This window comes from Miniopterus schreibersii (genome assembly GCF_964146895.1).
Source record: "Miniopterus schreibersii genome assembly, chromosome: 16".
Taxonomy (NCBI): Eukaryota; Metazoa; Chordata; class Mammalia; order Chiroptera; family Miniopteridae; genus Miniopterus; species Miniopterus schreibersii.
The window spans coordinates 20,504,367-20,517,562 of NC_138116.1; the positions used below are offsets into that span (position 1 = coordinate 20,504,367).

Sequence of the window (13,196 nt, forward strand, 5' to 3'; positions counted from 1 at the left end):
TAGAGTTGAGTAGGGAGACCCTACCATGGGTAACTACTGTGGGGAAGAATCTTACAGGGACCAGGGAAAGTGTCAGGTGTTCTAAGAGGATAAGATGGAAGCTCTCCATCAACTCTCTAGGGACAAGACTTTCAGAAATGGGGGGGGGGGGGCAAGTGCTCCAGGACCCAAGGAAGCAAGGCCAGGGAGTCCTCAAACTCCCTGGAGAGGAGAAAACATCTTCTTCCCTCTGGGGACTGGGGAGTTAACTCCCTCCCCCACCCTAGGGGCCCTTAGTGTGGTTCTTCAGTCCTTCCCCTAACAGCTGGTCCCTTCTCCCGGCTGTTCCCTGAGAGGGAGGGGTTGTGCCCCCTGGGAGTCTTAGCCCAGCCAGACAGCTGAGGTCTCCCCACTCTCCTGGGCCGACGCCCCCTGTAGGCTAGGTGAGTGTATGACCCCTCCTTGACCTCGAGCCCCTAAGAAGCAACCTCCAGAGACAGTGAACAACCAATAGGTCGCACCCCTGGCTCCTCAATCCCCAGGCTCCGCGGGCACCAGCGCACACACCCACCTCTCAACTCCTGCGAACAGCGTCCACGTAAACAGCCGACCCCCTAGGCTGGGGCTACACAAGGCGCCCCGCGGGCGCCACCTCCCAACGCGACGCACATGCACGACCCTCCCCCAGGTGTGCCCCTTGACACTCCCATTTCCTAACCCTTCCCAATGCAATGTGTGTGTGTTGGGGGTGGGGAGAGGCTGCGGGACCTGCGCTGCGTCGGGGGGCGAGGATGCACCCCCGAGAAGGTCATGACTTTCCGAGGTTGGGGGAGGGGACGCCCACTGCATTTCGGGGTAGGGGCCCGGCCCACGCGGAAGGCTGCAAACCCGGTGGGGGAGGGAAGGGGGCGTTTCTCAGGGATCTGGAACCGCAACGGCCTCCGCAACCCCACCCCCAGACGGCCCCTAGGAGCCTCGGAGAGGCACCCCATCTCCTTGCCCTCGCTCCCCGCAGAGGCCGAGACGGCGACCCCGACACCCGCAGCCGCTCCGCTCCCCCTTACCTGCGGCCACAGGTGTATGCGCGGGGGCTCCCAGCCCCAGGTCCCCCGTCGGGCGGGGGAGGGAGGGCGGCCCTATTCCCACCCGCCCCGGCTCTCCCCTCCCCCGGCCACCTCCGCAGCCGCGGCCGCCGCTGCTGGTGCCCTTTGCTGCAATGCGAGAGCCGCCGCCGCCGCGCCGGCCCGGGCCCCGGTCGCCTCGGTAACCACGACTCCACCTGGCGCGGCGCGCGCCGCCGCGCACATCCTCTCCGGCCCCCTCCCTCGGCGCGGCCCTGCGGGCGCAGCCCCGCCGAGGAGGCGCGGAGGCTAGTGGCTGCGTCGCTGCGGTCACCCGATACTCGGGCCCTCCGCCCAGGACTCGGGTTGCAGGAGGAGGGAGGGAGGTTAGACAGCCTAGTGGGGGTGGGGGAGGGGCCACGGTTTGGAATCTAGCCTCCGCTCGCCTCCCGGGGTCTTCTCCAGGTCCTCACCCCCAAAGGTCTGGCACAGGGTAGGGGGAAGAGAGTGTCCTGCCCCCTGACCCGCCACCCTGTGAGCTCACAGCCTCTCCCCACCAGTCCGCTGTGCATCGTTGCCCGGTTAGTTCTACCATGACTCAATTCCCAGCCAAGTCTGGGAGGCCTAGCATGCCTGTTTCCTTGGTGGCTTCTGATCCTGCGCCACTGTGTGACTCTGGCATTTGTTGAACTTCTCTGGTCCTGCACTTTAAAGGAGCCTCAGACTCAGCCATGGTAAATTGGAAGTGTTTGATAAGCACTAAATATCAAGTGATGACAAAATTCTGGGCACAGCCACTTTTCTCGGTAATTCCAAGGTTCTAGGGGGAGGGCTCCTTCAAGCTCTCCTTCCTCCACCAGAGCAGATGTGGGCAGGCCTAGAACCTCTTGTCTTGAGACACCTGAGCTCACCAAGCCCAGCCTCACTGCTCTTCATCACTCCAACCCTATTCTCACTCCCAGACATTCCATCAGGGAGGCCTCTGCATGCCCCAGGCACCACGTTCCTGTCCCTGTCTCATCAGCATCCCTCTTCCAGCCCCATGTTGGCCTCCACGTGTACTCAGCCACTCAGGACAAGTCTGTCCCACTTGCCATCCAGTCTTGGGGGCAGACACATCTTTGTTCAGTCAAGATGGGGCAGAATGCTGGGAAAGGAAGTGGCTGAAGGCCCTGTGAGTGATGCCAAGCCGTGCCAACCTGTTGCTAGATTTGAGTTCACTCAGCTAAAACACTGGTGTTATGGAGCCTTTTCCTTCCCTAGACACTTTCTTTCCTTCTATTTCTTAAAAAAGTCAAAGCTTGCTGCCCCTCCCCAAAAGGAGCCAGGTGTATGAGCTACCCATGGGCTCCCCTGCCTCCATACCTCTGCCTCCAAAAGCTGAACACCAAGTCTAGGCCCCTCGGGGCTGCCCCTCCTCCTTGCAACTCCAATTCCCTGACCCCTCCTCCCTGTTTGGGCCTCAGAGGTCTATTTTTCTCCCATGGCAATGTCCAGGCCTGAACTGAGAGCCCAAGCCCTGTCTAAGTGTGCCCCTGTCCAAGATAAGATCCATCTTCTCATCAGGGAAACTGAGGCTTGATGAAGAAACAGGAAACAACTCAGAACAAATGTCCAGATGCCAATGTCCTCTTAAAGTTTTGAAACTAAGCCCTGCACATAGCAAGAAGGGTGGGAGAGAGGCATCATGAAGAACTTCCTGATGGTAAGGAAGACATCAGGGAAGGTTGGGGCTACTCAGAAATGGAAGGGGGGCAGGGAAAGCGGAATGAGATGATCTGCAGTGGGTGGGAATTAAGTTCAGGGCATAAGAGACTCCTGAAAACCAATGAGGTGAAGGTGGGGAGAGACTCCTGTTTAAAGAAGAAAAGAACACAAAAAAATTTTTTTCCAAAACCTGAGTATTCCCCCTCAAAATATTCCTTCCCCAGAGTCAAACCTTGCCACAGGTTTGGGGAGGAAGTGGTAGGAATTAGGCAACCAGGGGGAGAATACAGGGCATAAGAGCCTCCTGAAAATGGGAGGCTCCTACGTAAGAGAAAAGGTGCAGAATAAAACTGGATATCCCCCCTCCAAAAAAAAATCCTCCCCAAAGCCAAACTCCGCCATGAGTTTGGGGTTGGGGTGGAGGTGGGTGACTCACCTGGGCCGGCTGGCCAGCCCCGGAGGGGGCAGAGTCGCCATGGAGGTGGGAGCAGAGGGAGCTGAGAAGGCACACGGGGTCCACGGTCCAGCCGCCAACCTGTGTGTGCGAAGGGGGGGACACCCCATTAGGGGGAGCGGGCAGGAGCCACTGGGGGGCTGTGACGGGCAGGAAGGGGCATTCTTTCACACTGCAGAGGGACCCTGCAACACTGGCTAGGCCCTTAGGGAGGCTGGGTCTCTCAGAGCCCTTGGTCTGTTTCTGCATGTTTCTCTTCTGTCAGACTTGGGGCTCCCTGAGCCCAAGGAAGAAGCTTCCCCGACTCCTGAGGTCCTTTGCTTCAATTCTCAACCATCTCCTTGTACACTCTGCCAGGGAGCTGCTCCCATTTCTCCCCTCCTCCAGTTCCTCATTTCCTCCTCACTGAAGATGTCACTTCCTACCCTCCGCAGGGGTCTTGCCCCAGCGTGCCCCTTTCCCCACTGCACCTTTCTTCCCTGCCATCTCAGAGGAAACTTCTCTTCTCCCACCTCAAGGCCACACCCCACCTACGGCTCAAAGTCCATCCCCTTCTGATGCCTCCAGGACTTTTCCTCCATGGCCCTCTGCCCCTCAGCATCTTCAAACGCTCTCATCTTCATTCATTCCGAAAATATTTGCTGAGCCAGCACCGGGCTTAGGCACTAAGCATCCCATGGCAAGTGCACCGCCATAGGTCCTACCCACATACACTCTGAGGGAGGGAATGAATGAGCTGTTGAACAAAGGAATGAATCCGAGAGTGAGTGGCTGCGCTTTGATTCATTTACTAAGTATTTACTGAGTGCTGACTGGGTGCTAAAGAGCATGCCAGACACCATGAGGCCCACATCTCTCACAGGCCTGCTGCCCCTGGTGGCCACCACCTTGGCTGTCTTCATCTTTCTTTGGCCAAACTTTCCCAGACAAGTCTGAGGCCAAGGGTCCTGTTCCCTCACCACCTCCAATCTCCTTGGAAACTGGCCTTGACCTCACCACACCTCAAAAAATGAGCTCTCGATCCCCTCTGGACCCACAGATCCTGGCCAGTCCCAGTAGCAGTTTCTCTCCCTGTCCCTCCTGACTTCTAAAGTGCAGGTGGCCCTCCTGCTGGGCCTTTCTCCTCTCCCTCAGATGCAGAACTGTTCCTGGTCCCCCTCCCCCAACGGTCATGGGTCTTCTCTCCTCTCAGACTCCATTCTGCCTTGGTGGCCACACTATGCACCGGGTCCCACTTCCATTCTGACTTGATGGTGCTCAACCCTTCTCCTGAAGCTGTGGTCCCTTTAGAGTCTAGAACTGTACAAACAGTGCTTAACAGATGTCCTGTCGATACCCTACCCACTCCTCAAAATCCTCTCCCTATTCCTGTCCCCTACCCCCAAATTTCCCTCCCAACTCTCTCATTTCTCCCCAAGGCACCAACATCTGCCTGTTCCCCAGGTTTTCCTGCCTTTACCTCCTGGATCCAGTAGCAAACAAGCCTCGTTCAGTCTTCCCTCCAACCCCCCATGCTTTCTTCCCTTTGCCCTCCAGGACACACTCTCTTCTTCCTCTCCTCCTGCCTCCAGCCACCTCTTTGTCCCCTCCTACTCACCATGAAAAACAACCACTGTCTTACCCCCCTTTTCCAGTCTGCCCCACACACCTCCCCCTGACCCCGAGTCTTCTGCACCAGGCAGGTGGGCCTCTGTGCCAGTCCCCAAACCAACTATACTCAGGTCTCTGCTCCCCTCCACTTCCCCACACCTTCTAAAACCACAGTCCTTTTCTTGATGCCTCATCAGTCCTTTTTCATCCCTCTAAGCCTAGTTTAGGTACCTCCTCTTCCAGGAAGCTTTCTCTCACCAGGCCTGCCATTCTGACTCCCCTCCTCCAAACCCACTCCCAACTGACTGTGCTCCCCATATTTAAGTTTAACCATCCTTTCACCCCATCTAGATAACACATGCCCCTGCTTCCTCCTCCCAAGCCAAAGCAAACAGCGGGAACCCACAGAGGGGGGTCCCTGAGAGTGGGGACCATACCGCCTTCATCTGACACTCTCCCTTATTCCAATAAGGACTCTTCTCCCAGGAGAACTCTGGAGCTGGGAGAAAGGAAAAGCCAGATAGAACTAGAGGTGACATCACGGAGCAGATAAGGTACCAGAAATGAGCCAATTCATCCTTAACTCCTGCAGTGATGATGGGCTAGGGACACTCTTCCCCTTCCCCAGCCACACCCAGAAGTACCTGGAAAGGGGGGACAGAGCAAGACAAGCATGGGAGCAGGGACTGGTACCCCAAGGCTGGATTGAAAGGATGCTGATGGGATGCGTCACCCTCCCCTTGGTCCCTTCTTCCAGAGTGGACAATGCCTGAGTCTCAGCAGCCATCAGGTACCTCACCAGTGTGAGAAGGCTAGTCCCAAGAAAGAACTTTCCTACAGACAAGAAGGTCATATTTGGATGGAGATGCATCCAGGAACCCAAGGGTCTGGGAGAGGTTGACAAGGGAAGCACCCCTCACCCCTATACAGAAGGAAAAGAGACTGGCCCTGAACCAGAGGCAGGAGCCCCAACTCCTCTCTAAGGCTTACTGATGGCAGGAGAGAAACCAAGGCACAGAGATTCTTGGGGAAAGGATGGGGGTGGGGAGGTACAAGGCCCCAGGAGTTCAGGGCCCGGGGCTGGGGGAACATCAGATCCAGACTACTGAGGCTCCCACAGGGCCATATTACAGAAGTGCCAACCCAATGTCTCAGCTCCACCAAGTTCAGGACCCTTAGGTTCAGAACAGTCAGTTCCCAAGGTGTCCCGTCTTCCTCCCCAAGGCGCGCTTTCGGGGCCCCCAGCCCAGTCCCACGGCCTGAGTTAGAGGCTGGGCCCTCTCCGCCCGGCCCGGTGCTCGATTCCAGGGCAGCGGGCAGAGGTCTGAGGCTGGGCCCCAAGCCCTCCCTCCCCAGGCTCCAGAAAAGGCCAACCAGGGCAGCTGCCCATCTCTCCTGTTTTTCCCTCTCTGCCCCAGAGGCCTCTCGGAATCGCAGCGCCCTGGGGGCAGCGGAGCCGGGGGCAGACCCCTCCCCCCAGCCGGCCCGCCCCGCCCTCCCCCAGCCCCTCCCCGCGCCACCCGCGGCCGAGGCCGCACTCACCTGCTCCCGCATCCTGTCCTGCTGGCCGCGGAGGGCCAGGGCGTGCTGGGGGTACTTGCTCTTCAGGTGGTCCATGAAGGCATCGCGCTTGCGGTCGGCGTCCGCCTTCTGCAGCCCGCTGAGCGCCTCCAGGCTCTGCGCGGCGATCACCGTGTGCCGGCGCTCGGACGTGTGCACCAGCCCCACGTTGGAGAAGCGCCGGCCCGCGCCGCCCCCCCCGCCCCCGCCCCCGCCCCCCAGGGTCCGGTACTCCCGCGGGTACTCGGCATCGTCGGCAGACAGCATGGGGGGGCTGCTCCGCTCGGGATCTGCGGGAGGGGGGGAGAGGGGACGTGGCCGGGTCACCGCGCGCCCAGCCTGGGGCTGCCCAGCCCCCATCGGGTCACTACGGGGAGGGGCGGGGCCGGGCCTGGGAAGAGCAGAGACCCGCCTGGGGCGAGGCGGGTGCTGCACCCCGCGAACGAGAGGCCAGAAGGGGGCTGGGGCGGAAAGCCAGCCTCGAGTCAAGGAGGGTGGGGAGCCAGGGCAGGGGCCAGCTTCCTGCTCTTTGGCGGGGGGGGGGGGGGGGGGGGGCTGGAGGGATGACTGCAGGTGAGGCTCTGCCCTTGGAGGCCCAGAGGGTTTGGAAGCTGGGGTCCTGGACACCTCCCTAGTCACACATCCCCTTACGCCTTCTTCACGCTGGTTTGAATGGGTGAGGGAAGCAGAGTTTCCTTTTAGATGCTTCCTGAAGGATGTAGTAAGGAGCCTGCACTGTCATCCTTTCAGGAGCATGGGGGGGGGGGCTCCTCCCTCGGACTAGTATGTCCAGGGCGCTGTCCTTCCAAAGGCTGGGGGTTGGCTTGGAAAGGGGCCAGGGCTAGGTTACATGGGGGCAGGGTTTGAAGGCAAAGGTCGAACTCTGGGCTTCCCAAGGAGATGGAGGCCCAGGGGCTGGGGCATGGGACCCTCTTTCCCCTCCCTTCCCAGAGACAAACATGGACAGACAGGAGAGGCTGGGCACAGAGAGGACAGTGAGAGGTGGATTTAGGATAAACTCAAAGGGAAAAGGCAGAAGACAGAACAGCTCCAACCCTCCTCCTGGGACCCTCCCATCCCCCCCTTCTTCAGTCTCCCCTCCCAGGACACACACACACACGCACAAGTTCAAGACCTACAGGGGACAAAGGACAGTACAGAAGCAAGAAAAAGAGAAGGCCGGGGGGGGGGGGGTCCCCATGCAGAACTCTGAATCCCTTCCCCACATATTTGCCAGCCCTGAGCTCCTGGCCTCCCCAGGCCGAGCCCTGCTGTCACCCACCCTGAAGTCTCAGTGTTGACCTTCCCACAGCCCAGCAGGGGACAGTGGTTCCAGAGGGTTCCAGGGGTGGCAGGAGTTCCTAGGGCTTACTTCAGCCATATTCCTGGGCTTAAAACAGATCGTCCTCCCATCCCCAGAAGTCACCCCCACTGGGAGACAAGACAAACACAGTCTTCTGACACACCCCCAGCCCCACAATCCACCAGCTTCAAAACAGTACCCCCCAAGTATAGCTTAGGTCTGGGGGTGCCAGGTGCTGCAGCAGACGCACGCACCCCCACACAGGGGCTGACTCATAGGGTCAACTGGGGCAAAAGAGGAGGATGCTGGGGGTTCAGGGGACCAGCCAGGTTCCATCCAGCCAAGCCCCCTTCTGCCCCCTCCCTCCACATATCCACTGTTCATCAGGCCTGCTGCCAGGCCTGTCACCTCCTATCCACCAAAGGAGGGAAAAGGAAACCCAACCACCTTTCAGGAAAAGCCACCCTTCACCCAACACACACACACACACACACACACACACACACACACACACACACAGGCACACACTCTCCTCCCTGGGCTGTGGCTGAGACGTGTAGATCTGGGGAACAGAGCCCAAGAAGACCAGCACCTCCCACCAAAACCAAGGGGAAATCCGCTTCTGTGGACATGGATTTCCACAGCTTCTGAGGGTCTGCCTGTCATCATCACGGCCTATGAGCCTTCCAGTACCCGTCAGAGGATGTTACTGTGGTCCCATTTCAGAGATGGGGCTACGGAGGTCAGAGAAGTCCAGTGACATGTCCCAAGCCACAGTGAGTGGTAGAGGCCAGATTTGACCCCAACACCTATTAGGCCCTCCTCACCCCATCCCACCACCCCCTCCCATCACACTTTCCAGACATGCGGCAATTGTTTATTATGGAACACTGACACACACACACACACACACACACCGCCCTCCCCCCTGCTGTCTCCCCTTGTGCTGAGTCTGGGGTCTTTCCCTCCTTCTTCCCGCAGGTGTCTGTCCCTCTTACCACAGTCACCACCCTCTGTTGTGCTCCCCAAAGTGAGGTCCAGATACACAAGAGACAACTTTGGAAAGAAAATTTTTTCATAGTTTAATAGCTATATCTTTTTTTTCATAAGGATTAGAAAAACCCCAACTAGGAGGTCCAACCACTGATTTCGTGGATATCATTGCTTGGAGTGGCAGACAGCTAAGGTTGCCTTTCAAGTAAATTTGTTTAAGTTCAAAGTGAGCCAACAAAAACCATGTTGAGTTAGTACAGTGCAAAGGTTCCCTGATAGGGAGAAAATTTGTGAAGATGGCTCCTGACTGAGGGAGGCTGGGGCAGTCTCCAAGGGGACCCAGTACCGCCCCTTGGGGAGCAGGTGGCCATTTAGGATGGCCAGTGAATGTGGCTGAAAGGCAGTGACCTCATACTCATTCAGAAGGAGGAGCTAAGATGGGGTGCTCTGAGCCTTGAAGGTATAGCCCAACCAAAGTCAGGGTGCTGCCTCCTGTGGCCCTAAACCTCCCTCTTCCACTCACCCTCAACACCAGCTGGAGGTTTGCAACCTCATCGATAAAACCGAGCAGGAAGAGGCCCTCTGCGGCCAAAGACCCTGGACACTCCGTAGCCCTCTCTTTGCCCAGGTGGGGGCCTTGCTGATAGAACCCTGCTCTGGAGTCCTGCCCAGCTCTGCCTGAGCCAAAGGGACCTCTCCCTTATGCCAGACAGCCAGGCTTGCCTGCCTTCTGAGGGCTCTGGGCACACATAGGTGCATTGGGACAGGTCTCCAATTCTCATCTGCCCTCCTGGGCCCAGAAGAGCTGCTCCTCCTGACCAGACCCTACAAGCTGGCACTTTTTTCCCTGCCTCCTAAGGAGGATCTTGGGGTGTCTGGGTGGGACAGTGTGCCCATCTGAGATAGTCAGGGGCTGTGGAGAGGCCCAGGGTCACCCAGGCTCTTCCAGGTTGATTAAAGGGGCAGAGACAGGGCTGGAAGGGAGGGGTCCCAGGCTAGTAGAGCAGACAGTGGGAAGCAGCTGCAGGGACAGCCCTACTGATGACTACAGTCCCCAAAATATCATATGGGCAGTGGTGGTGGGAAGGGGGCTGCTGAGCAGGCCTGAGCAGAGAGTGGAGCAAAGACTAACTCCTCCCTGCCTCCTGGAGATCAGGGCTCACCCCTTAGGTGCCCAGGCACTGGTAGAGCGAGTGGCCAGGGGTGAGGCATAAGCTGGATTCTGGGGAGTCTCAGGGGGAGGGAAGGGGGCAGGAGATACAACTGCTGTCTCTGAGGGGTGGTGGGAAGAAGAGGCTTTGATTTGAAAAGCTTTAGAATTTGTAAGAACCTTTCAGATCCTTGGCTTTATTTAATGAAGACAGAAACTAGGCTGGGGAAAGAGGTGAGGCCCCTGCATAACCCAGGGGTCCTAGCCCCTGCCCTGTGCATTTCCCCTCCTTTCTGCAGGGTCCCAGTGGACTAGCAGGACTGGCCTGCGCTTCTGGGTTGAGGGGCCATCCTGTTACCCTTAGGAGAAGGCCCCTGGGAACTCACAGGCTCAGGGGCCTTCTCTTTGAGCCCACCCAGGTCCTTGAAGTCAGACCACTGCTAGAAAAAACCCAGGTCAGTGCCACCCTGGGTATAGAGTCAGCTCCTTCCCTGAGGGAGCCCGGGTTAGCCATTCATTTACTTATCCAGTCTGTCGACAAGTATCTTCCCTCTAGGAGCCTGAAGGCACTAATCTGTAAAATGGGGATATTAACCTCTAAATGCTGCCCACGGGCACTGAGGAGCTGCCAAGACAATGGAGGGGAAAGTACACTGTTTTGAATTAAAGACATTCCTGGCACAGAGCTATTGGGCCCTAGCAGGACAGCCTTCCCAATTCATTACCCCTGAGCCTGCTCCAGCCAATACCAAGTCCTCACAGTCTCCCTGACCCTCTCTGGACTGAGCCGCCCACTGAAAAGCCGGGGAGATCGATTCCAATCTAGCAAGCAGCGGGCTCCGGGCTCAGGGAACCACAGCTCTGAGTAGATGGATGCTTCCCGTTCAGTAGGGGGGTGGGGGAGGTGTGCAGTGAGGATCCATTCAGGCAGGGGTCTTGGGGGGATCAACCAGGGAGGCCTTGAGGGGGTAAGCAGGGCTGGGTTCTACTGGGGCAGGGACATAGAAATTGGAGGACTCAGGTGTAAAGGCAGAGGCAGGGGGCTCTAAGGGAAGAGGATGGTTTGGGGAGCCCTGGAGGGGGAGCAAAGCTGGGGTATACTGGGGAAGGGGCAGACTGTTGGGACTGAAGGCCTCTGAGGGATGGGGGTTGGGGGAGCCTGAGAGATAAGTTGGGACCCTCAGTGTGCAAGGCTGACCACACTGTGCTGGGAGGTCAGAGATTCAAGCTACAGGGAAGATGCCCGGGACTGGTGAAATCCAGCTCAGAATAAGGGGAAAGGAAGGGTGGGGAAAGGGGTCTCTGGTCAGGCTCAGCCCTCCCAACCTGGGCCCTGGGAAAAGGAACGTTGCCCAGCCTTGGATGATCAGGAAGAGGTGGGCGCCCCCCAGTGGCCAGCTGCAGAAAAAGGCGCAGGGAAGAGAGCTACACTGTTATTTGTTCCACCAATTCCAAATTCCATGTTTATTTATGAGCCTGATTTATTTTTATCCTCTGCATTCTTTTACATGAGCTCACTGAACTCATGATGAGAATTAAGATTCCCTAAGTTTTAGTGACACCGTCTGGTAAGCCATCAAGCCCATCCCCACCTGGCATCTTTACCCAGATGTCACCATTTACTCTGGTTGCCCATGGGCAGTGTTCACACATGACATCATTTTCAGAGGAAGAGAATGTGAAGAGAGGAGGGGGAGGGGAAGGGAAGAAGAGAGGGGAAGGAAAGAACGAAGCTACAAGCTACAGGACAGAGAAAGGGATTCTGGGGCCCCTGTTTTGAGGACCCCAAGCTCAGGACTTGGAGTTCAGGTCCCTGTCTCCCTCTCCCTGGAGATCACGAAGCTGGTCAAGGTCCCTCCCTTGGGAGCTGAGAGGCCTCACAGGTGTGTCCCCATCCATTGCCTGGGCAGAGGTGGGGGTTAGGCAGCCCCTCAGGAAGCCCACTGGGCCTGGCTAGATCCAGTGAGGCCCACAGGCAGGGCAAAGGGAGGAGTGCGTGGAGATTGCTGGAAGGGCGGAGGGCCTAGCTTAGACCTCACAGTGCCTTGTCCAAACACACGCACTTGCAGCTTGAGGCTCCCCCAGTCCCATTGTCTGTAGCCAAAGCAAGAGGAGCCCAAGTTACCCAGGAGGAGCCCCGAGGCGACTGCCACCATCAATTGTGCCTGACAACTTTATCCTGCTGGGTGCCTGCTGCAGCCATGAAGCACACTGTGCTGGGATGTCAGAGGCCAGAGACCAAAGGTCAAGCTTGGCAGAGGCTCTGGGCACCTGGACCAGGTAAGGGGATCATCCTTTGCCCCACCCCTTGTCCTTGGGTGCCCCTGGCTCTGGGGTCCTTTGTGTGCCCATGCCCCTTCATCCCTGCTGTCTGTGTATGGGTCCTTGGAGCAGAAGCCCATATGTGTCTGTTTTCTAAAACCATCTTTTCCACCCCATCCCACAGCAACCAAAGTCATTTTCCGGGCAATTGCCTTTCTGTAAACATTCCTGTGTAATATCCCCCCAAATTGCTAATGTCCAACGCCCTGTTGAGTCTCCCTGTCACTCCAACCAGAGCCTCAGAGGTGGGGGCGGGCAGTGGGGGAAGGGAAATAGGAGAGGAAGAGGCAGCTGGAGTGAGAATTAGGGACAAGGCTTCATGTCCAGCTCCTGGCACAGAGAGAGTGCCAGAAACCCCACACCTGCCCTTCACGTTTCCACATTCCCCACCAACTCACCACCACCTCCCCTGAATGTCAGCCACCTCTGGAGAACCTGTCTGGGCTGGGAGGGAAGACAGAGAGGATGGGGAAGGGGAACTCCTGGGAGGGAGGCCTGGGAGGAAAAGGAACTGACTTAAAAGCATGGAGATGGCTGGAAAGTAAAGGTGATCCTGGTGACAGGGATCAAGGACACTAAGGAGGCAGGGGCCAGGCAAGGCAAGCTGTCATCACTGCATCCCCAGGGAAGGCCAGCTCCCCCTCCCACTGAAGTGTGAGAGGGAGGGCAGGGAAGTGGGAAGAGGCCAAAGGAACCCATCTCCCCAAGAGGGACCACTACCTGGGCACTGCAGTGCTGGGAGGAAGGCAGGCCAGACAAAAGGGCAGCAGAGGCAGGGTGATCTTCGACTGGTGACACACGTGAGACCCCCTCCCCAGCTCTCAGCACTAATCTACAAAGCCACTGCCAAGGGCCTGGGGCTGGTGATCCTCCTCACAGTACAGCAAGGGAAACTGAGGACCAGGGAGGTTGAGTGATTTAATGAGAGTCACCATGTGGACTCCCTTTTGGGGGTCCGGGGGTGGGAGGAGGGAAGAGGGAGAATAGGGCTGCAGCCCATGGCCCTCTGGTCTCTTCCACCCCCAAGCCCAGGAAGCTGGCTATCTAGACTCAGGTGGGCCATGGAGCTGGGACCAC

General features: G+C 57.9%; 1 protein-coding gene across 1 annotated transcript in view; it reads right to left on the bottom strand.

The window, feature by feature from the left end:
* SRCIN1 (SRC kinase signaling inhibitor 1) overlaps positions 1–13,196 on the bottom strand; it is a gene marked incomplete at its 5' end in the record, with an annotated part of 66,878 nt that overhangs the window by 35,356 nt on the left and 18,326 nt on the right. Inside the window, one exon of the mRNA XM_081162004.1 lies at positions 6,334–6,641. Within this exon, the coding sequence (XP_081018130.1) occupies positions 6,334–6,641 (308 nt within the window). The remainder of the gene's footprint in view (positions 1–6,333; positions 6,642–13,196) is intronic.